The 26,901-nt window shown below is 39.4% G+C and overlaps 1 protein-coding gene and 1 non-coding gene across 3 annotated transcripts; one reads left to right on the top strand and one right to left on the bottom strand.

Moving 5' to 3' along the window:
• The first annotated feature begins 9,495 nt into the window (after positions 1–9,495).
• Positions 9,496–10,999, top strand: LOC131222633 (uncharacterized). Of its 2 annotated transcripts, none has more exons than XM_058217778.1 (2): positions 9,496–10,412; positions 10,640–10,999. In XM_058217778.1, the coding sequence occupies exons 1-2, from the start codon at positions 9,654–9,656 to the stop codon at positions 10,679–10,681; spliced, it is 801 nt and encodes a 266-aa protein (XP_058073761.1). In that variant the 5' UTR covers positions 9,496–9,653; the 3' UTR covers positions 10,682–10,999. The 2 variants fall into 2 exon arrangements, with proteins under 2 accessions (XP_058073761.1, XP_058073760.1); XM_058217777.1 differs by having other exon boundaries at positions 9,499–10,412; positions 10,608–10,999.
• A 4,181-nt stretch (positions 11,000–15,180) lies between these two features.
• LOC131224585 (small nucleolar RNA U19) lies at positions 15,181–15,323 on the bottom strand. Its single transcript, XR_009161058.1, has one exon. It is a non-coding gene; the product is annotated as a small nucleolar RNA U19 (small nucleolar RNA).
• Between the last annotated feature and the right edge of the window lie 11,578 nt (positions 15,324–26,901).

Genomic DNA, 26,901 nt, shown 5'->3' with positions numbered 1-26,901 from the left:
TCACTAGATCGAAGTACCTCTGAGAGGAATGCACAATCGAAGTTGGGCACATGATCAACATGTCTTTGAGAGGGCTATACAAATCATTGTGCAAACATGATTACGAACCTTCCAATTTTTTAGCTACTTAGTGGTTAAGATCATCAAGTCTAGTTCCTCTTATGAGGATGGACAATCAAAGGCCCGTGATGAATGGTCTTGATCAGTTGCTAGACCTCTAATTATTGTATACATACATACACACACATCTTCCAATTTCCTAGCCATGATCAGATGGTTCAGATCATCATATCAAAGTGTTTAAGATGGATGGATCATCCAAGGTGGGACCCCATTATCAATGGTCTAAACCATCGATCAAATCTTACTTATTTTAATCGATATCGGTTGCCCGTTTTCACGACCATTGAGAGATGGTTCAAATCATCCTATGAAAGTGATTTTAGAGGAATAGAAAATCAAGATGGCCCTTGATGCTGGATAGGCCATGATCATTGATCTACCTTTCATCTTTGTAACCAATAAAGATCGTCCATTTCCCCAACATTGATTAAATGGTTGGGATAAAGAAATCAAAGTAAATTCTCCAAGGGGTAGGCAATCAAATGTGGATCCTACTTTAGATAGATCATAAACTAACAAATAAAGTGAAATTGTATCCTAAATATCGCATGCATATTAATATTTGACAAATGAATGTTTTGAATTTTGATATTCAATTAATTTCATTTCTAGAATGGCACAGTTAAACAACGACGGTTCAAAACCGTCTTAAGAAGAAATTACAGACGGTTCTCGACCGTCGCATAATCCGTCTTTTTGCTAGGTAAAGTTCATTAGCGATCAGAATCCGTCTTTAATAATCGACGGCCAGTCTGTCATGTTCTTTTGTTAGACACGTCTTACCTATGTCTTGTACATTAGATAAACTAGGATAGACCTTTTCTTCTTTTAAAATTTTATGACTTGGTACTAATTTATTCCTTGTTACCTGATGTTTGAGTGTTTTTCGCTGTTTGGTATTATTTTTTTGGAAATTTTACCAAGTCCACGTGCTAGTGTGGCACACTTGTGCAAGATTGAACCCGTCCATTTGGTGCAGCACAATGTGCAAATGGGCTGGCCCAAGAATTTGGCCAGTCCATTTATTACTTGGGTGAAGGTGATGATGTAGATCGTCGATCATCGCTTCAGCATACGTGTGTTCTACCTGTTCAGCAGAGAAGTATGATTCTTGGGTGAGATTACCTTTATGTCAATGTCCACCTAATGGGTGGCTTGGATTTGACGCATTTTCCAAAATTCAGATAGTTAAATGGTCCCTGTGCCGATTTCTATGAGCCGTCTTCATTTTTTTAATACCATTTCTTGGGAGGGTTTGGCTACAGCCCTATTTCATGCATTTCTTTCATGTCATGTACTGGGCCTTGGCTTGGCCCAGACCCAAAAATTCAGGCCTAAAAGATAAACAGCATGGATTTGGCTTACTAGCCTAGACTCGAGTGAAGCCTAGACCATCAACAGCCCTATGGATAGAACCCAACCGAGAAATGCAACTGTAAAGCATCCTTAGTCATTTGATGAATATGCTGAGAAAGTGGGTAGTGAATGAATTACAACCATGGACAGTCAATGCAATGGTGCAGGTAATTGTGGATTTGGATTGGGCCAAAGGGTGCATTTGGATGGGTACCAAATCACGAATTTGGAAATCTTTTAATTCCAATTTTAAAAATTAGGAGATTAATATATTTGAAACTTTGGTTAAATTTACTAATTGCCCAACTAAAAATGGGACATAAATCATATCAAAGTGTACTTTGAATATTCAAACTTTTCCACCCATGAAAATAATTGCAGGGGCAAAATGTCCAAAAGCTGCTTGCCTAATATTAGTATATATTAATTGTAATATTTATGGTAAGTTAACTTATTGATGGTAATCAACTTGTTAATTTTAATTGTTCGTGCCTATTCCAGCCGAGTCCTGTCTCAGCTAATAAGGGCAGAGTATGTGTGATGTGTACAGATATGCATGGAGCGGCCAGAGGGTTTTTTGCGGATATGTACGGTTATGTTGGGAAAAGCAGAGCTATAATGTATCAATTATGGCCAAATGCTAAAAAAACATTCGGGAGTATAAGTGGCTGAGCTTTGACGGTTAAATGATAGATGACAAGCAATCGAGTTTGTACGGTCGCTCAACAGGAGGCTAAAGAGAAAGCAAAAGAAGCGGAATGTGGGAAGCATCCAGAAGCCAAGTAGTGGGAAACGGTTACCATAACCGTCAGAGCGTGGAAATAATCTAGAATGAAGGGATTATAGCTATAAATAGAAGAAGAACACAAAAAAATAATTCGTCTCATATCAAACCAATCAAACTAAAATCTATCTTTCAATTATCCTTGTAATTATCTCGTCAATTTACATTCCTTAGTGTAATAATTTACCTTTCCCAGTCGAGTCAACTATGTTCTTAGTATAATCATTTACTTTTTGAACTTGCCATTTATATTTCGTAGTGTAATTCTTATCATTAATTCAGTAGTTGGCAATCTTAGATGTAATTAAAGTTCACGCTCACATGCTGGATTTCACCCGATCATCAGAGGAGTATCCTTTAGCAGCTAGCAGTGGTCGATTGTAAAGATTTCTTTCTCATTTCGTATGATATGTACTGAAAAGTCTTTCATACGGAAGACAAATGAGTAACCCATCATCAGAGGACGAACCTCACCCTCTAACTATCACCTGATCCATTTACACATTGAGCGAGTGGTTAAATAGGTGACCGATCTCTTAGATCTCAGTCATACTTTATGTAAGCCTACTTGGCACTCAAAAGTCATTCTTGTTCGGTTTGAATTGGAGCCATAATCCCAAATTTGGCATGCCAACACCCATCTGTGTGAGAAAAAAAAAAGACATAGTAATCGATATAGATTATTATATAGTGGTTGACTCTAAACAACCCATACAATAATATATTACATTGCAGATCTGGGAGTTTTACACTCTCATCACGGGTCCTTAGTGGGTAGGCTGCTAGCATCAAATGTATGCCATAACTTTCAGCGTGAATCCAACCAATACAACATTATTTTATAGCTCCTGGTAGAGTAGATGGTGGAAAAGGATTTGCGTAGCTGCCCTCAATTAGTTGGGATAACGCTTAAATGATGATGATAATCCACCAGGTACATTTTAGTAAATTCCAATGTGAGAAATACTTTGATACTCAAGCAACATGATAGATGATTCAAGGCAATAAAAATAACTTGGATGGCACACAAGTAACTTATATTAAACTAACTTATGAAATCTTATCTACATAGGTTCCCATGGATGCAGATTTTCTGCGAAGGCCTTTTGCAAGAGCTGTTTGTTTGTGGAAGCTAAGTGAGGCCCACCATGATATATATTTCTTGTTGTGCAGGCTGAGTTGAGTTTTAGATCTGCCTCATTTTTTGACAAATCCTAACATCATCTGAAAAAATAGATGGACGGTGTGGATTTCATACAAACATCACGATGAGCTCCAAGAATACTTGTAAAAGGCTTTAGTAGGCAATCCACATCCAATTCTATACTAGATGGAGTGTGTTTCAATACTCAGGTTATGAGTTCGAGTGCCCATGTTGTGTGTGTGAGAGACAATGTAAGAAAGAAAGGAAAAAAAAAGAAGCAAATTTAAGCTTCTCAATTTTCTGACCATCATACTAGTGGACATATATTGGAAATTTAAAAATATAAAATATCCAACCATCTTATTTCACAAACAAGTGTCCATGAATTGTTCAACCAATCTGGTTTCGGGACAGTTTGTTAACGACAGTATGTTCCACAATTTAGTCGGTTTAATTTAATTTAAATGCATACCACATGTATAATTTCTGCTGTTGGAATATAAAATAAAACCCCTTCCTGAAAATAAAAACAAAAGGAGGCATCTTTCACTGTCTGTACAGTATTGACCCGATAACCAGCTGATGCATGCACTGTCTTTCGCTTTCACCTTTTCTTCCACGCCCCTTCCCTTATCACAGCCCTGCTGTTTGCACTTTGCATCGCATGTTGTTTGCATGTGCCAACGTGATATACGTGCCTGGGATTCAAGCCGTTCATGATCGAAGCGCAACCGCGTATGTGCATAGCAGAAAAATCAGGCAACCATGGAAACATCAAGTAGGCTAGATTTGTATGAAAGAAACAGACAGCTAAAAATGATTTACCAATGGTCCACATCCCATGCATTCGTATAGCCCACAAGACTATCAGAATAGCCTGATTTATCTCTCAGACATGTATACTGAGATCCCACCTGATGAACAGATTGGATCTCTTAAAAATCAACAAAATTAGCATATGTGAGCCGCGAGTGTATGGAAATTGCAACTTGGTGGAGAGCACTTCGCATTTCTCTTCAACATTGTTCCAACGCAAGACCCGCAAGCAACTGCCCTCTTTTTTCTTTTGTTTTTTTTGTTTTTCTAAAAGAAGGAATCTCTTTGGTAAAAAACCTGTAGCTCTCATCCTTTCGGTTTCTTTCTCGAGGAAATAAATGATACTCTGGCGGAGTATAGTTGATCATACACAGATGTCGACCTGGTACAAGTAGCATATATAGTCGGGCCAAAGCTGTTCGATCATGGGTTTTCTGTAGAGAGTACACGACCCAGAAAAACAAAAGTACCAACAGCCAGATCCTAACCATCCAACCAACTGAGATTTGCTACATGAATTTTGGACCTTTGACTGATTTTATTTGGACTGTCCATTTGGTGGTCACCAATTAGACTGTTAGAATTATTGATGTGGTTTTTTGGCTTGTAAGCGGTGAGCCAGTGATATTGATTGAAGTGTAATCAGGCTTTCAAATGCATGCATGTACGATCTGTACAGCAGGTCGTTGCATGCGCATGATCCACCATCCTTCACAAAACATCACATAATTTTCAGTTCTCTTATGAGAAATTCACAACTGTACGACCCATTTACATTTTGAAGCCACCTCTCTTTACCTCGCGAGAATAATCCCCATGCGTACGGACGACTTGTCGAAGGTCGAAAATGCCCCCTGCTTTTTCAGAAATGTGATCTTGAAGGCTGGGTTTCCTATAGCTACGAATTATAACCGTAGCTATAACCGTAGCCTCTGCTTTTTCAATATGCCCTACGATATGGATCCAAGGTATTTCGATATGATCGAAAAAGGTCGAGAACTGTAACCTATAAAAGTCTATGTAATTTATTTTATTTTACTTATTTATTTTTTTACATGGAGAACTTTATTCTACCTACAATTTTCTCTAATACATATTTATATAAATATGTATATATATAAGCATATAAAATTTTTTTCCTCTCTTTTTTTCATTTCTTTCTTTATTCATTTAACAAGAATATCTTCTAAACCAAAATTAGTTACTTGACAGACCATATATGATTTTGGGGTAGGAGAAGCTACTTTAGCCAACTAACCTTGTTATTTTCCAAGATTCCATCACGTCGATGGTCGAAAATACATTTCATTCACTTCGCGGACAATTTCAATCAGTTTGCGGTCAATTTCATTTACTTCGCAATCAATTCCATGCATTTCATGGTCAATCCCGGTGATTTCCCTTCACTTCACGGTCAATTCCATGCATTTCACGATCATTTTCGGCGATTCCGTTTAGATTCACGGTCATTTCCATGCACTTCACGGTCAATTTCCTTCACTTCACGGTCATTTCCACACATTTCATGGTCAATTCGCTTCACTTCACGGTCATTTTCGGCGATTCCGTTTAGATTCACGGTCATTTCCATGCACTTCACGGTCAATTCCCTTCACTCACGGTCATTTCCATGCATTTCACGGTCAATTCGCTTCACTTCACGGTCATATCCATGCATTTCACGGTCATTTCTGGCGATTTCGTTTAGATTCACGGTCATTTTCATGCATTTCACGGTCAATTCCCTTCACTTCACAGTCATTTCCATGCATTTCACGGTCAATTTGCTTCACTACACGGTCATTTTCATGCATTTCACGGTTATGCATGGAAATGGCTGTGAAGTGAAGGGAATTGACCATGAAATGCATGGAAATGACCGCGAATCTAAACGGAATGCGTGGAAATGACCGTGAAATGCATGAAAATGACCCTGAAGTCAAGCGAATTGACCGTGAAATGCATGGAAATGACCGCGAAGTGAAGGGATTTGACCGTGAAGTCAATCATTTCCACGCATTTCAAGGTCAATTCACTTCACTTTATGATCATTTTCATGCATTTCACGGTCATTTCCGGTGATTCCGTTTAGATTCATGGTCATTTCCATGCACTTCACGGTCAATTCCCTTCACTTCACGGTCATTTCCATGCATTTCACGGTCAATTCGCTTCACTTCACGGTCATTTCCATGCATTTCATGGTCATTCCCAACAATTTCGTGTTGATTCACGGTCATTTCCACGCATTTCACGGTAAATTCCCTTCACGGTCATTTCCATGCATTTCACGGTCAATTCGCTTCACTTCAGGGTCATTTCCATGCATTTCACGGTCATTTCCGACGATTCCGTTTAGATTCACGGTCATTTCCATGCACTTCATGGTCAATTCCCTTCACTTCACGGTCATTTCCATGCATTTCACGGTTAATTCGCTTCACTTCACGGTCATTTCCATGCATTTCACGGTCATTTCCAGCGATTCCGTTTAGATTCACAGTCATTTCCATGCACTTCACGGTCAATTCCCTTCACTTTATGGTCATTTTCACGCATTTCACGGTCAATTCGCTTCACTTCATGGTCATTTCCATTCATTTCACGGTCATTTTCGACAATTCCGTTTAGATTCACAGTCATTTCCATGCACTTTACGGTCAATTCCATTCACTTCACGGTCATTTCCATGCATTTCATGGTCAATTCGCTTCACTTCACGGTCATTTCCATGCATTTCACAGTCATTTTCGACGATTCCGTTTAGATTCACGGTCATTTCCATACACTTCACGGTCAATTCCATTCATTTCACGGTCACTTCCATGCATTTCGCGGTTAATTCGTTTCACGTCAGGGTCATTTCCATGCATTTCATGGTCATTTTCGGCGATTCTGTTTAGATTCACAGTCATTTCCATGCACTTCACGGTCAACTCCTTTCACTTTACGTTCATTTCCACTCATTTCACGGTCAATTCACTTCACTTCATGGTCATTTTCGGCAATTCCGTTTAGATTCACGGTCATTTCCATGCATTTCACGGTCACCTTGAAATAAATGGAAATGACTGTGAAATGCATGTAATTGATCGCGTAGTAAATAAAATGAATGAAATTAACCGCAAGCTGATTGAAATTGATCACGAAGCGAATGAAATGGATTTTCAACCATTGACCTGATGGAATCTTGGAAAATAATCAGGTTGGTTGGCTAAAGTAGCTTCCCCTACCCAAAATCTTATAGGGTACGTCAAGTAACTAATTTTGGTTTAGAAGATATTCTTTTTAAATAAATAAAGAAAGAAATGAATAAAGAGAGAAAAAAAAGTTTACATGCTTATACATACTTATTTATATAAATATGTATTAGAGAAAATTGTAGGTAGAATAAAGTTCTCCATGTGTAAAATAAATAAATACATAAATAATTAAATAAAATTGCATTGACTTTTGCGGACTACAGTAATGGCTACGACTATAATCCGTAGGTATAGAGAAAAATCAGCTTGCATAAAAAATTGCAGGATTTTTTTAGGCAAATTCGTTGGACAGCTTTAGATCTTTTTCGACCATGTCGAAAGACCTTCAATACATAGCGAAGGATATGTTGAAAAAGCATGGGATGTGGTTATGGCTACGGTTATAATCTGTAGCTATAGGTTCCTGGCTTTTTTTCTTGTTGTAATCCCTACCGCTTTTTGTGGGTCCTTTTATGAGGTATGTGTTATATCCAAACCGTCCATCTATTTGGCGAACTCGTATTAAGTCTTGAGACGAAAAATAAGACATATTTAGCTATCAAGTGGACCACACTGTAAAAGGCAGTGGAGGATTGAACGTCTACCACTGAAACCCTTTTAGGGGTCGTAGAAGTTTTGGATCATTAAGAAATTTGTTTTTCCTCTTCTGTGACCTTATGAATAGATTGGATGGAAAATAAATGTTATGGTGGGCCCTACAAAATTTTTAACGGTGAAAATCAATTTTCCCGCTGCTCTTTGTGGTGTGGTCTAGTTGATCTTTGGGTATGAATTTTTATTTATTTATTGATAATGATTCGAAATGATCTCGAAATATGGATGAACGTTGCGGGTATAATAAATACATAACTGTGGGGCCCATATAACTTTGATGTCTTTTGAACCGTTCGTACAGCTCGGCGTTCGAAGAGCGTCAGCGCTCGTCTTCGAGCACCAGCCGATCCTCTTGCGGAAGGAAAAGCAGGGGCATTTTCGACCTTTGGGAAGCCGTCCGTACGTGTGGGGCTTATTATTGAGAGGTAAAAAGAAGTCTGTTTACAAATGTAAATGGGCCATAAATGGGTCGTACAGTTGTAAAATTCTCTTCCCTTATTGAGGAGATTTTGCTACAATGTGCCCCACAATATTGTTATGATGGTTGATATCATGGTGGGTTATTTTTTCAGTGATCCAAACCGTCAATTTGATGAAAAATACGGATGATGGTGGCCACCTTGAAAATATTTGACACCTATATTCAAAGGAAGAGAGTTAAATATCAAATATTTGAAATATTCGAATATGATATTTTTTTCCTCTTTTTATTTTTATTTTTCAGATATCACCTATCCATGGTGAGGCCCATCATGCAGACGGTTTGGATCATCAAAAATTGATCCCATATCCAAGGATATATTCCCCACATATACCGTAACAATACCAATGCAGCATACCAGCAGATCTCATGTTCTAATCCTGGAACAAAGCAAAAGATCAAAGAGAAGCAATCTCACCACATCCTCCCACTCAAACAAATAATATTCAATGAGAAGAAATTTTCTAAGCACACGCGCGCGCAATAAATTTTATATTCACACCATACATGTCATCATGGAAATGAGTGAGAGATCCAATCCATCCATCAGGTTGGTCGACCTTTCACACATTTTCCCAAAGATAAATCTAGTCCACTCAACATGTGGGGTCCAATATTTGAAACAGATGGGTGTACTAAAAAACATCAACCAAGTTTTTCATAGCCCAAAATTAGTTTCACAAACTATAGCCCACCTGACCAGTGGAACAATCTGGCTCTTTGGTGGTGATGTTGGACCTTGGAAACGTGGTTTGCAAGCACATGTGTGGCACGTATCTAAGCATTATTGCACACGCGTGTGAGCTTGGCGAAGCTCTATCAACAATAACAAATAGAAAAGAATTTATGAAGCAACCTTATCAAAAGGGTCACAGCACATTGGTGGGGTCCATGGGACCAGCTCCATCTATCAGAATTTGGAAAGATAAGCTTCCCATCTTCTTCTTTGTTTGGACAAACCTTCCACCACAGAACAACAGGACACATCACAAGGTTGCTAATGTGGAAATACCGCCAAAGATTCCTACCTTGATCCAATAATTCAACTCAATCTTGGAATCCAAACACACCTATATCTGATTCACCAACCTTATGGCTCCCTCTATGAAGAAAGATTCAAGTGAGATGGATTTGGAAGAGTGGGAATTCCTCCCTGATTCTGGCTACCTTGATTTCCCACATAGAAATGGAAAGAAGGGTTTTGATCCAAAAGGTGCGGATGATTTGGATTACTTCATATGCCCTTCACTTCTTTCTCCTAGTGGGATAGAAAAATCGGAGAATTCGAGTCTTTTGGGTAATGGAAATCAGCCGGTTTCGATGGTGGAGAAGAACCCATATCCGGAATTGGTGAAAGATATCGGTGAAGTTCCGTTAGTCAAGATTGGAACTTTATCTTCACCGACGGTTTCTCCAAAATTAGCAGCAGATCAGGACATGATCTCGCAAGTCTTCTTCAAGAAAGCGAAGGAGAATGAATTCGTCGACATGAAAATGGACTCCCCTAGGTCCAGCAATAGGTCACTCAAGCCTCAAATTGAGGTGGGACCGTTCCAATTTGAGGAGAAAGAAGAGGCCCATGAAGGCGATGGTGTTGAAGAGAACAAGCCTTCTAAGGAGGTAACAGAACAAGAGAATGGAAAGAATTACATGGGTTCAGAGATCAAAGAGAGAGGCTGTTGGGAAGGTTGTGGTTTTAACATTTGGAAATGGAGGGTCACTGGAATTGGAGCAATTTGCTCAATTGGAATGGCTGCTGCTACTATTTGTGTATTGATCTTGGGCAGCAACCAAAGGCATAAGCAACATGAAAACCAGAAGCTTCAGTTTCAGATCTACGCCGACAACAAGGTATGCAGATTCTTCACAGACCCATTACCCAAAATTCATCAAATTAGCATACCAAAATTAAAAATCTTCAAAATATTGCCTATCAAATTCAAAATTCTGCATCAAGGTCCTGAATATTAGTCGATCATCTTCAATTTAATCAATTTTAATCTCTTTATGTTGTGTTCTTCAACTGTTTCGATTTGTGGTTTGTAGAGTATTAAACAAGTGGTCCACCATGCTACCAGATTGAACCAGGCGATTTCAGCTGCAAGTCTCCCTCTGACTAGAGCACATATAACATTCGGAGGTTCCTACGACGGTCGTTGAGCACCTAATGTTGAATCCCTTCATGAAGATCAGATATATTGGTATTGATCATGTTGTATTCTATCATTTACTCAAGTATTTGTACATAGAAAAGTAAATGATGGATATATTATGAGAAGGTTGTGTAAAACTTCCATAGTTTATCATGAGCAGTTTAATTTATCTGGAAGAAAATCTGGTGGTAAATGAGTTTTAATGTAAGAGTGTAATTCCAGATGATTACAGTTACACTCAATTACTAGAATTTGTTATGCTATTAACAATGATTTTTAGTGTAATGAACGGAAAGTGTGGAAATTTACTGCTTGCTAATCAAAACAGAACACAATGAAAGGGTGAGATTGATTCGATCAAATGACTTTCATGATAAGCAAGACCATTTAATTATGAATGGTAATAAAATGCCACTAGTAGTTATTAACTACAAAGTTTCAAATCATCCAATCAGTGTTTTTTTTTTTTTCCCTTAAGTAACCAAAAGAAGGCCCCCTCCATGGTATATTTCCAGAGCAGGATTGGCACATGGGCAAATCAAATAACCAGATGGTCCAAAATCAACAGATATGTGCATTAATCTTACGGAGGAGAAGGTTTTGAGAGAATGGGATTTCTTTCTCTTCCAATTCTGTCATTCCATCAACCAAGACTGGGAATGAGCGCTTCTTGGGCAAGCAAAAGCAAAATTTTGAACAGGGCTGGCACAAAAGTCCTGGCCCATAAAATCTGAGCTGATCAAGCATCACTTGGGCTGCCTATCTGATAGTTGCTTGTTTAGAGAACTTAAAAATAATAATAAATAAATAAATAAAAATAAAAATTTCCTATTATAAAAGATCTGATAGATTGAGTTACATGGACTAATTAGTTTGAATTCTTTAAGTCTGCTCGGAGTCTTGATGTTTCACCATACTCCCCTTCACAAACAGCTATTTGACAGGCTTATATCTTAAACTACAATTCTCCAAGGCTCAGACTAAAATAAGAAATTGGGCAATTCATCCAGCCTTTGGAACTTTGTCACCCAAGAACTGTTCTATAAAAGGATGAGTCTAGGACAAGATGAATCTTTGAGGTTGACCAGAGCCTGAGCCCTCTGTAAAGGAGATACCTGGGCTTGAGTTCAGCACTTCAAGCTGGCCCAAAAGCCTACCACAAAGACTGACCCAAAAGCCCAATACCAGCTCCAATCCGAGCTCTTTAAATTACCAAAATACTCATTTCAAGGAATGCTTCGGTTGCTCTTTAAATTACCAAAATACCTTGAATTGAAAAACCTTTCCACACCCTTTAACAAGATTGCTTAAGACACTTTAAAAAACTAACGGCTTAGTTGGTTCTTGGGAATTCATTCCTTGATTTTTATGTTCCCCGGCGAATGTTAACCTTATTTTTAGATTCCTAAATACGAGTTGATCTCATTTGAATTAATAAATCTCCAATACATGATTTATTATAATCAACTCATTATGTCTTAGATATTAAGATGTCTAATACATAATCTCTAGCTACAATACAACCCTAATAGTGGGGGCAACAATCAGTTTCCAATATCAGATAACCTTGCGTGGTCAAGGGACATGAAAAGATATTTTAAATAAAATTATGAGCATTCCGAGAATTTGAAAGCAACATAAAGTTAAGATTTCACATGCAAATGCAATCCATGGTTAAGATTCAACCTGCTTTTTTCACTTCTTTTATTGAAGGTAGCTAAGAGTGACTTCTCCTCTCCTCCTTACCTTTTTATTTATTTTTATTTATTTATTTTTACACATGCACACACCCCAACACACTCAATGGGAATTTCACCACCTATGGGTACTCGAAGACCAGGTGTTGAAACTCCTTAGAGTCTACCATCAGAGCAAGAGTATGCACAAAGTGGTATATGTAAAATCCATTCTATCCATATGGTGAGAACCATTATTTAATCTATATATAGAAAATATTAGCCCCCATAAAATACTCATGGATCATTAATAATGGGAACAATGTAAAATTGCTCCCAAAACTGCCAAGTTCACTCAATGTGGTTCTCACTTGAGTTTTTTAAGAGGATAGTTTTTATATCTTCTCTTTATCCCAATGAGTTGGGCTTGATTAATGAATTTTATGAAAGATACATCACATAGTGGTCCACACATAAACTTCCAGTCAACCTCCCATTCTACTTGGAATGGCACATGGTTGCAGATGTAGCAGATTTTACCTCAAGAGCTAACAGCGAAGATGGAATATAATGAGCAAAGTGGATTTTACACTTAAAGCATGGTGGGCTCCACGTAGTTGGGTGTTTTACACACCATAGAGTGGATTTTACACTTAAAGCATGATAGGTCCTACAGGCTTTGGTGTTTTACACAATATATAAAATGGGTGTTGTAGGGAATTCGAGAAAAGCTGAAAATTTGTGCTCATAAACCGATGGCTTGAATTTATCCATATAAAAACACTGATAAAACACTAATTTTACCCTCTTCTCCTCCACTGCTTTTTGTGTGTATGCTCCCACATCTAGCATCCTTCATTTTTTTTTAATATCCACAACGAAAATCTCTCCCACTTTCTTTATATCCTCCATTTTTCTTTATATCCCCACAGAGTTGCACATGCCACTTCTTCTATCATTTTCTTTATTAGTTTTTTAACACATATTCCCAAGGAATTGAAGATGAACAATGGCATATGAAGAATACTTTGCGCATATGGGTGCAAGAAAACAGTCCCTGCACCCACTGATGGGCCAGGTCTATCAGGACTTCATGGTCCCACAATTTATATTAACCCGCTCTAAAAACCAAGACATGTACACATGTGCACAAGTAGAAGAAAATAGGCTTTGTTTTTACTTGCTATCCATTTGTTTCTAAAATCATGAGCCACATAATAAGCAAACATGCCTGCTTTTTCAAATGGGCAACTTTCATGAAGATATGCTTTGTGAACATGTGTGGGCCGTCCCCAATTGATGCAATTCGCAGCATATTAATTTTCAAAATTGAGCTGCCGGTTTGTGCAATTTGCAATTTGTAATATGAATGTACAAAATTGAGCTCTGGGGCTTAGTGCACATAACTGCATCTGCCGTTGAATGAGTGAATGCGTCCTGTAGACTTTAAATACACAAACCATCCTTTGGATGGATGGTAGCCTACAAATCACACAACCATTTTCTGGCGGAGAATTAGAACAAGCATGCCCACTTGATAGAGATGCACAGATTGCTCATTTTGCATTCCTCATCACAAATGGTCCATGCTCTATTTGATGGACCATTTTTTCAACTAATTGTCCACATTTAGTCCTATCCTTTCCTAGCTATCCATTTGAAAGTATTTACATCATTAGTTGGAAATATCTAATGGAGATGATTTTGTGTCACGACCCATCCACCATATCAACTATCTGGATCAATTCAACACAAGTGCCCTCAACTTCCTCGGTGGTAGAATCACAAGAGTCACGAGATAATGGGTTCCCGTACCCGTTGTGGTGAAATTCCACAGTGGGGTAGTGTGACTGTGTTTGGGGTGTGAGCTCAGGTGTGTAAATAATAATAATAATGATAATAATAAAAGTACCCTCAACTTTGGAAGAAGATTGGAGATTTCTACCTTCAAAGTGGTGATTGGGAAATCAAATAAAGTTTTCCCAAGGGTGGGAAAACATTTTGGTGATTCTGCAAGAACTTTGATACGTTGGAAATGCAATTCCCCATTATTTCCTATCATTTCCATTGTCCAAACAGGCCTTTTAATATATATTGTCTCAATCCAAAACAGTTCCTATCCTACAAATTTTCTCAATTTAAACAGCTTTCCAAAATCTACTTTAAGCCAAGAAACATATTCAGTAGAAATATGAGCCGGGTCAGGTTGAGGATTTTCAACATGAGCCACACCTACCTCAATACAGCCAATCCGACCCGTCCTAAAGTAGGCCCATCGGACCCATGTTGCAACCACATCCCAGATCAAGGATCGCGTGGACTAATTAGATGCCATTGCTGGAACGATTTAGGCATCCAAACTAAGTAGACAACCAAATGTTATTATACACCGAATCTCAGTGCAAAAAAAATAAAAAATCAATGCATAAGCTATATTGCGAGGCAGATGAGTTTTGAATCCTTTCGGATTGAACATTTTTTTCGAGAACCGCCGAGATCGATGTGAGTCATGCACCCTGACTCCGGTTCTTAACAGAGAGTAGACATATCATTCACAGAGTTTCAGTGTATGAGTTAAAAGAGTATCCGAAGTTATCTAGGAAAGGAACTGTTAAAGGTGAGTCGTTCCTTCCCCTCAAACGATTCGGGTGGGGGTGCGCAAGACACCCCCCCTCTTAATATGCGCCTCCGTCTGAGCCGAACGCAGACTCGTATTCAAACGTCCGGTTATTCGAGAGGCAATCAACCTATGCTAATCAAATACAGCAGAAATGAAAGAATCTTGAAATGAAATGTCTAAGGCTTCTTGGAGGACAATAGATTGGAATATCTTTAAAGTCCAATAAAAAAGGCCAGAGAAGAGATTGAGAGGAAGAGAGGAATAATCTCAACCTCACATCTCTATCAATGTATGCCTCCTAACTAAGCCAGATGTTAGAGAAAAATGGAAGGCACTGTGCCCTCCGACAACACATGGCTACTCAAAGAGGCGGTTTACATACAAAGAAAGTGAAAGAAGAAGGGAAGGAGAAGGGAAAAGATGGCTGCTACAAACCCTATTTTCCCTCGGGGGATGGCTATGTAGGGTTAGGGTTTTATGGAAGAGGGATATTCTACAATTTATAGGAAAATGATATGATGGAAGCGGCTGTGTGGCTAAATGATATAGATCCTCTCCTTCATTCGTACATCTGGAAGTGTATACATCGGATCGAGACCGTTCATATAGTTAGCCCTAACATGGATGAACTATGATTTTTTTTTTTTAATAAAAAAAAAAAGGGAAACCGTTCATATAGATGGCCTTAATATGGAAGGACTAAACAAAAAATGATACGAACTAGGTGCTTCTAAACATTTATATTGTGTCCATCAAATCAACGGTAAAAAATACAAAGTTGGTACCGAGACACTATAGCCGTAAAGGGTGGTGAGTGTTTTGGATATAGGTGTAAAGGGGTGTCAACGGTCACACTAGGGCTAGGAGAAGCTTTGTTAAAGCCAGGCCCGCATTGTTGTACGTAAGCCCAAACACGGCCCAAGCACATGACGGGCCAAAATAGTCCAGCTGAAGCTGGAGCCTGAATTGTTTTATGTTGGCCCGCCCGGAGTCCAGCCTAAGCTGGAGGCTGAACCAGAGAGAGCATTGTCGTGGAGAGAGAGATGGAAGGAGTGGGTTTTATTTATTTATTTATATTTTGTATATTTAAAATTGCCTCTGTAAATCCCCACTTGCTCAAGACATTCATACCATGCAAAGCAGTAGGCCCTATCAAGATCACCAGGCACAATTGTCAGGCCCATCAGATTATCAGGTGCCCCACCATTACAATTAATGGGCAATCGATGGTCCGACTCAACATGCAACTGTGGCCATATAATGAGTGGTTTGGACAGTTTAACTGATGTTCCCACCATCCATAGAGATTGCCCCAAAAATTCCCCAAATCAGTCAATCCTAGCCGTGGATCCAGTGTCTATTTTCATTAGAACATGAGGGCTTCAATTTATATTCTCTACCGTGTACTTGTAGGACATTAATGAACAAGTGTAAGACTTTCAATCTGAGAAAATTTTGTAGGTGTTTCTAAGGGTCTCAATGGGCTAGGTATGGGCCAGGCAGGGTCAGCCCATGCCTGGCCCGCTCAATAATCAGGCCTAAAGTCATGGGATTGGCCCTTCAATTTCAGATAAAAGTCCACCCTCTAACATCATAGACGGGCTTGCTGGCCCACCAAATTCTGGCCGACGTGGTGGTGTCCCGAGCCCGGTCCACATCAAGCTGGGACCCGAGACTCATAGTTGAGCCCTACCACTTGCATAGACCAGCATATGTTCGGGAGGAATCAGGAAGCTATTAGCTAGCGGGTGGAGACCTGAGGCAAGGGATTCACGTAAGATGAGCCAATGGGCTCACGTGTGATGTTCCTAGCCGCTCATCTGGTGGGGACCACTCTGACAGTTACCTGCCCAACATATCAAGATGGTACATTCATAACGTGAGCCGACATGACACCCTCATCCATATCTCAAGTGGTAGACTGAGAGGAGATACCTCGTTTCAACGCCTGAGGTCTAACAGTGGAGTGTGTACTGACGGTGTTATGTGTACTAAGAAGCAAACCCAAAATAAATAAATAAATAAATAAAGGTGAGCCGGACATGTACACTGAATATGGATTGGTGCACATCTTTTTCCTGACAGTACTTTTCTCATACATGTGCGACCCTCGTGATGTGTGGTCCACCTCTATTTTTAGTCAGGGCTTGTTGACGGTCTGCCACTCCATATGAATGCCCACTCTGCCAAGATCTCACACGATTTTGCCGAGCATGCTGCTGTTCTCCCCAGCACCTAATAGTTTGAAATTATAACATACATGTATCATATATTAAGCGAAATTAAACCTTCCAAATTGTGGGACCTAAATCAGATTGCTTATATAATCCTAGCCACTGATTAGTGGACACATGCTTACTGAACTAGGACCATTGGATCATCCATGAAATGTATGTTTGGGGAAATGCGGAAGCACACATAAAAGAATCAAGTAAAGAATGTTAATGGCACAATCAAACACAACCACAAAAACTCCGAATTTAATGTGAAAAAATCCTTTTAGATCAACGGAATACTCGATTTGAATAATCCTCGAATCTCCCCTTACAAGCACTTGAAAACCATATGAATGAATTACAAAGCTCTAAAATACCATTTGATCCCAATTATTCCTCTCTATATAGTCTCTAGAAGAATCACAAACAATATCGAAAACAAATTCCACGGATATGCAATTTTGCATAACTTTGTGTATACGTTCGATGACACCTTTGATGGGATTTCGATGACATCGATATACCATCAATGACATCAAAATAATTCCAAAACACTCCAACAATAAATAATGGATTTTTCAAATTTTTTTGATGGCATCGAGCATGCCTTCAATGCCATCGAACAACCTTCGATGGCATCGAGCAGGACACCAAAGTGTCCGATAACTAACATGAAAAAATTTGAAATTTCTCAATGACATCGAGCAAGACTTTGATAACATCAAAAGTTTGTTCGATGACATCGAATTGTCATCGACAGGCATATTGAATTACAAATTTAAAACATCCATTAACAATGTGCACCATTCTGATGATATGGCAATCGAATCAGCATAAACTTTGGTTTATTAATCATATAAGTCTCCTCTCACTATTTGGACGGTTTGATACGAATTACCACATTCCACATGTACATTTTCTTAGTGCCTGTGAATCATCCATTAGATTCTGCCAGGGTTTTAAAATAAAAAATAAAAAAAACTCTTAATTTACCATCACAAGTGGCTGCACTATTTTTCTGTTTGAAATTTGAGAGAGAGAGCACAGGTAACATGCTGGCACTAATTGCTGGGACCCACCACCCGCATCTTTTTCTTCGCGAGATATTAAAGCAGAGACACCTACGGTTTTAAAAGCTATGCATGCGCGGGTTTGAGTTCTGACAATTGGGGACCATGGCTCGGTAATCTTAGACCACTGTTTTCCGAGGGCCCACCATGGAATGACTTTGCTCCAAAAATCTTCTCCAAAGGACAGGTCTAACCTCGTCATTTGCAGCCTTTATATGGACAGTTAAGTAGAGAAACACAGCAACAGTCCACATTACCTCAAATACCCCTCGATTGATAGCTGTAATCTTCGAATATGTGAGCAGATGAATAAGAATACACGGACAGCTAGCCAGAGGTTCCTTGTCAAATATATAATCCATGTGGAATTCCAGGGTCCTCATCCACACATATACATTTTGCCCACTGGTTGGATGAAGTGCATGTGGGTCCCATGGTAGAGACGTTTGATATAATGTTCCATGAGAGATGGTGTGCGCTTTGTTTTAGTTGTTTAAATGCAAGCAAACAAACAAATCCTCTGCATACAGCTGTCAATCTGTCCTGGCCGCACGTTCTACAGGGAAGAGTCGATGTTATGTCGAATACAATGGGCCCAACCCTACCTAGATAAATTCTTTTTCATGCTCTGCTAGTCGGGGTGGTTCAAACTCGTGAACATTAATTTTCACACGTGGCATATATGAATTAAATTTACCGGTCCAAAAAGTGGGCCCTAGTTTAGATGGGCTGTCAACCTCGACTGAAATGATATGCCTGGCCACTTGATGGTAGCTGGAGGTCCAAATTCATCATAGTTCACTTTTTATTGCCATTTGATGGTTTTTTCGTTTTTTTGTTAATTGGTAGTGAACATATATACTCCCCAGTAAATAGCATAAACGGTCGACTGATGTACTGAACCTCACTCAATACTATACTATTCAAAGGAAGATGACGTTGGATCTAGTGTCTTAAAAAACTATCTAGGATCTGATTGGACGGATCTCAATAGTATATGTGGAATAGGCCCACGGATCTGTCTGTGCATGGGACATGGCGATCAGGGGTCGGATAGCTTACCTGAGACGCCGCCATGGAAGCCGGATAAGAATACTGGAAATACCTGTAGAACTTAGGATCTTCCTCTCCTTCACACCCTTTCTCGCAAATCGGTAGATGAGACTCGAATTTCTCGTGGTGTAGGATTGGGGACCCAGCTCTCTTTTATAGAGTCGTGGAGAGGGAGTTTGAAACCCATCACAACTCTCTCTCCCATGCTCCACGTTAGTAGCATCCTAATTCAACTCAAACTGCTGTCTGTAAGACTGCTATAGCATTCCAGCCCTAAGACGCAGAGCTACGCAGATAGTGCGGCGCATCACCGAAGTGGGGCCCACGGTCTACTCAATCATCCATCAACCGTATAACAATCCAGCATCGTTGATCAGTGAAGCCCACTAAATAGAGTTCTTACATTCTCCCACTTGGGCCTCATTGAGCAACGTCAATGATAGTCATATATATAATAATTTTGTAAACAAGTTTTGATATTTTAAGAAAATATCTAAATGGTTAACCAATGAAAACAGTTGGACAATATGAGTAATGCTATTCAATCTGGTCCATCAAAACAGTCAGTATCGAAACGCGGTAGTCATCACAACATTTAATTTAGGCGAAGTGAGTCTAAGCGCGATCACAAATACTTTCAATCTTAACGACATAGATCACGAACTAGGAAATGTGGTATAAGGATTACACACTTTAGTGTGATAATATGTGCCTATCCTTAAGAGGTCCTGAAGCTTTTTCATGTCTCCAACGAGACACAACTGTAGTTCCACTTATTCAAAATTTGCGCATATATATAAATAAGTAGAAATAAATCTTTATATCAAAATCATCCAAACAAACTGTATAAAACGAGATCTCTAAGTGTCTGTGAAAATCAAAGTACGCTCAACTCCCACTAACTGAAAACATCTGTGGGATCAATGACTCCCATGGATGTTACATGCTCCTGAAATGGCGTAATAGGGAGCCCTTTAGTGAGCGGATCTGCAATCATCTGCTTAGTGCCGATGAATTCCACGGACACTTGATGATTCTGAACTCTTTCCTTTACAACAAGATATTGATGTCGATATGCCTCGACCTTGATGAATACTTGTTGTTACTAGAGAAGAAAATAACAGCTGAATTATCACAAAATATTCTCAAGGGTTTCGGGATATGCTCCAGTACCCGCAAACCTGAGAAGAAACTTTTTAACCAAAGTGCCTGATTAGATGCCTCATGGCAGACAATAAATTCAGATTCCATAGTGGATGAGGCTGTGGTAGATTGTTTCACGATTTTTCACGACACAGCTCCTCCCACCATATCAAGATGTATCTTGAAGTAGACTTCTTAGTGTCAACGCAGCCTACAAAGTCTGCATCTGAATATTCGATCAACTTCAACCGATTAGATCTTCTATATGTGAGTCTAAAGTATTTCGTTCTTTATAGATACCGTAATACTTTCTTTACAGCTATCTAATGTTGCATTCTTGGATTAGATAGGTATCTTTCCAATATTCTAGTGACAAAGGCAATGTTCGGTTGCGTACAGACTTAAGCATACATGATGCTCCCCAGTACTGATACGTACGGAAATTCTTTCATTTGATTCTTTTTCAAATCATTCTTTGGACACTGAAATATATCAAAATTTTCGCCCTTCACAATGGGCGACTGTCTGGAAGCATAATTTTGTATGCCATGCCTTTCGAGTACCCTAATAATATAGGCCCTCTGTGACAGGCTGAGCAATTCAAGTGTTTTGTCATGACGAATCTCAATGCCAATGAGGTAAGAAGCTTCACCAAGGTCTTTCATTTCAAACTTTTGAGATAAAAATTTCTTAGTGTCGCTCAACATCCTGGTATCACTGCTAGCTAACAGAATGTCATCAACATACAAAATCATCATAACGAACTTACTCCCACTGGTTTTAATGTAGATGCATTCATCTGCAGTGTTTTCTACAAAGCCATATGAAGAAATTACTTCATGAAACTTAAGGTACCACTGTCGTGATGCCTATTTCAACCCATAGATGGACTTCTTAAGTTTGCAAACCAAATGTTCTGCGCCAGTAGCTACAAAACCTTCGGGCTGCAACATGTACACATTCTCATTTAGATCTCCATTGAGAAATGCAGTCTTTACATCCATCTGATGTAACTCTAAATCCATATGAGCTACAAGAGCCATTATGATACTGAATGAGTCTTTCTTTGATACTGGTGAGAAAGTCTCCTTAAAGTCAATGCCCTCACGTTAGTTAAAACCCTTGGCAACAAGTCTAACTTTATATCGTTCGACATTACCTTTGGAGTCCCGTTTGGTTTTAAATATCCATTTGCAACCAATCGGCCTTATTCCAATAGGTAACTCTACAAGATCTCATACTTTATTATCCTGCATGGATTTCAACTCATCTTTCATGGCATTAAACCAACGAAAAGGATCAGCACTTTGTTTGACTTGTGTAAAGGATTCAGGATCCTTTTCCACTCCTATGTCAAAGTCGTGTTCCTGTAAGTATACGATGTAATCGTCTCGATTTACAGGCCTTCTCTCTCTTTCAGATCTTCTTAATGGTTCAGCTTGTTGGGTCTGATCTTGATTTTCCTCATCAATGGTTTGTATATGAGGTTCTACGTGGTGTTTTGCAGTGACTGAAGAATTGACCGCATTATTAATATCCACGTGATCTGGATTGACTATGACAGAAGTACAATCCTTTGTTCCTCAAATACAAAATTTCTTATGTTCGTGCTCCCACTGTTTTCGGTGTCCTCAATGAATCTGGCATTCCCAGTCTCAACAATCCTGATGGAGTGGGAAGGACAGTAGAATCGATAGCCTTTTGATCTTTTTGGGTATCCAATGAAGAAACAACTTATGGTTCTAGGATCAAGCTTCTTTTCATGCGGGTTATAAATTTTGGCCTCAGCAGAACAACCCCAAACATGTAGATATCGGAGACTTGGTTTTCTCTCATTTCACAACTCAAAAGGAGTTTTGTTTACTGCTTTGCTGGGAACCCTGTTTAATATATGAATTGCGGTTTTAATCACATCACCCCACAGAGATTCTGGTAATGTTGAATTGCTGACCATACTTCGCACCATATCCATAAGGGTGCGATTACGTCTCTCAGCAACTCCATTCTGCTCTGGAGTACCAGGCATAGTGTACTGAGCAACAATGCCACAATCCTATAGGTATTTAGCGAATGGCCCTGGATTGCGTCCTGATTCGTCATATCTGCCATAGTATTCACCACCACGGTCAGATCTGACAACTTTAATTCTCTTATCGAGTTGATTTTCAACCTCGGCTTTATAGATTTTAAAAGCATCCAGGGCATCTGATTTCTCACTGATAAGGTATAGGTACCCAAAGCGAGAGTAGTCATCTATAAAGGTAATAAAATATTTGTGGCCACTCCATGAGGCTGTAGGGAATGGTCCACAGATATCTGTATGTATAACCTCTAATAGATCTACACTCCTGGTTGCACATTTCTTTCTCGTTCTAGTCTGTTTGCCTTTTATGCAATCAATGCATACTTTATAGTCAGAGAAGTCTAGAGAATGCAAAATTCCTTCTCGCACAAGCCTGTCTAATCTCTCACGAGATATATGGCATAGCCGCCTGTGCCACAACATGGAGGAATTCTCATAGTCTAGTCTTCGCTTGGATCCCACTACATTTCCATGCAAGGTATTAATATTATAGACGTGAGAGGCAATCAAGTCTAACTGGTATAAGTTGTTTACTAAAGAGCCGGTTCCAACTTTAATCGAATTAAAGTAAATACTAAAACTTTTATTTCCAAAGTGGAACGAATATCCCAACTTATCCAAACAGGAAATTGAAACTAAATTGCGCCTTATAAACGGCACACAGAATGTATTTACTAAATTCAAAAAATGATCAGTCTTCAATTTAAGCCTATAAACTCTTATTGCCTCCACGTCAACTTTGACACCATTGCCTACGTATACTGAGCGCTCCGCATCAGTTGGTGGCCTGGCCTGTAGTAATTCCTGCATAGAAGTGCATATGTGAATAGTAGTTCTTGAATCTATCCACCAGGAATTCACTGACATATCGGTCAGATTAGATTCAAAACAGACAAGAACAGAATGATTACCTTTCTTTATGAGCCATTCCTTAAAACCTTCACAGTCTTTCTTTAGATGACCCGTCTTTTTACAAAAGTAGCACGGTTTGCCTTTAACCCATTTGCGTTTAGATCCATTTCCAGATTGATTCTCATGGTTTCCAGATGGAGGACCAGAGAATCCATTATTAGAACCTTGTTTCCTCTTCTTTCTACCTTTATTCTCTTGCCCATGCCCTTGTCCTGAAGTTACCATATTAACATTTTGAACTTTTATCATCTGTCTGATCCTGTCTTCTTCTTGGACACACTGTGTGATGAGTTCATCCAATGTCCACATGTCCTTCAGAGTGTTATAGTTTACCAGGAACGTGCCGAATTGGGGAGGTAGGTTATTCATGATCAAATGAACCAGTTGATCATCAGTGAGTACAAGTCCTAGAGCACGGATCTTAGAAACAACTTCGATCTGCTCTACAATGTATTCACGGATGTTGCCTTTTCCATCGTAGGACGAACGAGTCAATTTATTCAAAAGAATGCTTATAGCTTTATTCGATTTCTTGAATCGTTTTCCCATTTCGATTAGGAAAACTTTAGCCTTATCTGTTTCGGGCATGACACCCTTCATCGATTCGAAATTGAATATTTAATGACTTTTAGGCATGTATCATTTGATCTAAACCATGCAACCTATCTATTATATTCACTTCGGTGGCATTATCGAGATGGCTTTGGCGGTTACGGTGTTATCGTGGCAAGATTTAATTGAAAACAGCCCAGTACAACTTCAATGGCGTTCTTCCATTAAGTATAATTAGATCCATTTAAAGCAGGGACTTGATGTGTATTAGTTGGAATTGAGACTGAAATATAAGAGATACATATATACTCACATTAGTTCATTATTTCACAAAGCAATTTAGTGAATGTAAACAAATATCAGGCAGAGATAACTGATTCAGTTGCTAAGGGAGGCATTGGCTGAATCATCCAAGATGAAGATGGGCCCAACCATCACATCTTAGTGAGAATCTGTTACATCATCATCATTCTTCCTGTGGGAGGTAATAACAACATGTTAGTGATTCTCCTGAACATGAAGCTAAGTGATGTCAATCATGTAAATCTGAGACACTCAACACCTGTGGGTGAGATGAGTCTTTCAGCTTTACATTACCAGCACCATTTACTTCACCCGTTCACTTGACTGCCAAAATGGTAATCGTCTGTGTTTTCGTTACCGTATGCATGAAAATGTGAACGCAACTGTATGCAATCCACTTATCCCAATGTTACAAGTCTGTACTTGCAATTTTTTCATCGATTGAGGTCACTATGGTGGCTAACACAACCGAATCCAAAACTACAAATATAGACTTAAGGATTGCTATTATAATCCTGCCTCTTTATGGATTATATCTTAATTAGTCTGATGCAGCCCATAAGTTAGTTGATACTGACCTTTTTGGAAATAAATGGACCTTAAGTGAAACATATAAATAGGTTTCACACCTTACATTCCAACGGTCCATATCAATTCTTAAATATGGGTGATGGGCAAATAATATGGCCGAATCAGGACTCTCATTTGATCTGTACTTGTTCAAATGAGCATGATTAAATCGAGCTCTTGACATTCTAATAATGGACCGATATTATGGATTGAATAAATTTGATGGGTAGATCTGTGTATGGTCGTCCATAAGTTTGAATAGATGAGTTAAAAGTCAGATGAAAGTTCTTGATCAAACAAATAAACGGTCAGATCATAATAAATGGTCCATATCCTCCTGAATGAGTTAGATCATACGCTCATGATTGAACCCATATATGGTCCAGGCCAAAAATAAAAAATAAAATTATATCAGAATGATATCAAGTGGACTAGATTATCGGACCAATGGGCCTTGAATGATGTTAGGGCCCACTAATTGAAATATTGGATAATAGAAAATCCGGTTCGGGTCCTGAATTGCAGACCCGACTAACATTCAAACGGGTCCGCAAACCCGTCACCTAAAAATTCGGGTAGGTTAAATCCCTGCCTCTAATGCTTCTGTTCGAAAACAAAACAGCTGCTGCTGCTGCTGTTTCTGTTAGAAAAAACAGCCGTTGCTGCTGCTCGCCCTAGTTTCGAAGCAGTCGTCGCTGCCAGCCATCCTTGGGACCGGATGTCCGACGTCCATCACCAGACCGACGGGAAGAATCTCCAGTCACGATGATGGCCACCGTGGCCAGGGAAGAACACAACTAGCTGAGACGCTGCCATGGATGGAAGATGGTGGATACAAGGATCCAGTCGGCCATCAATGGAGGTTGTAACCTCGGATCTGCTGAAGTCAAAGATGATGCATAACTCCGGCGGTGAATAGGGTATCCATGGCTGCCTCCTTTAAAGACACAGGTGAGGGTATGGAAAACCCTAACGAGAAGAATTTTGGGCATCTGATCCGAAATTTCCCAAACTGTATTTGGAGATCTGGATTCCGAAATCCCTAATTAATCTGTATTTGGGGATCTGATTCCGGAAATCCCTAATTAATCAACCGGATTTGGGGATTTCGAAATCCCTAACTCTGGATTCTGTAATTGGGGTTCAAATCCCTAATTACTGGATCAAAAGTCCCTAATCGGATGTCTGCATTTAGGGGTTCGAATCTAAAATCTCAGATTTTAGGGCTATTGGAACTGAAATCCCTAATCTGGATTTGGGATTCGAAATCCTGTTTCAGGAATTCGAAAAATCCTGATGTTGATCTGATATGGGATTCGAAATCCCTAATGTTGATCTGTTTCAGGAATTCAAAGATTTGAAAATCCCTGATGCTGATCTGATATGGGATCCAAATTAGAAAGCCCTAATTGCTGTATGGGTTTCGAATTTGAAAGCCCTAATTGACGAATTTGATCATCCATTCCTATGCACATTGGCTCTGATACCAACTGTGGGATCTAATCTAGATGCGGAATAGGCCCACGGATCTGTCTGTGCATGGGACATGGCGATCAGGGGTCGGATAGCTTACCTAGCTGAGACGCCGTCATGGAAGCCGGATAAGAATACCTGTAGAACTTAGGATCTTCCTCTCCTTCACACCCTTTCTGCAAATCAGTAGATGTGACTCGAATTTCTGCTGTGGTGTAGGATTGAGGACCCAGCTCTCTTTTATAGAGTCTGTGGAGAGGGAGTTTGAAACCCATCACAACTCTCTCTCCCATGCTCCACGTTGTAGCATCCTAGTGCAACTCAAACTGCTGTCTGCGTAACACAGGTATAGCATTCCAGCCCTAGTACGCAGAGCCCCCAGTAAATAGCATAAACGGTCGACTGATGTACTGAACCTCACTCAATACTATACTATTCAAAGGAAGATGACGTTGGATCTAGTGTCTTAAAAAACTATCTAGGATCTGATTGGACGGATCTCAATAGTTGATTATG

This window comes from Magnolia sinica, chromosome 13 (assembly GCF_029962835.1).
Source record: "Magnolia sinica isolate HGM2019 chromosome 13, MsV1, whole genome shotgun sequence".
Taxonomy (NCBI): Eukaryota; Viridiplantae; Streptophyta; class Magnoliopsida; order Magnoliales; family Magnoliaceae; genus Magnolia; species Magnolia sinica.
The sequence above is the reverse complement of the archived record's forward strand: the minus strand, read 5'-3'. Positions and strand labels throughout refer to the sequence as shown.

Excerpts from the sequence above, each read along its gene's own strand:
- LOC131222633 (XM_058217777.1), top strand. The coding sequence starts at position 9,654 with ATGGCTCCCTCTATGAAGAAAGATTCAAGTGAGATGGATTTGGAAGAG. Across the intron at positions 10,413-10,607 it reads AGATCTACGCCGACAACAAG|AGTATTAAACAAGTGGTCCA; the intron begins GTATGCAGATTC and ends TGTGGTTTGTAG.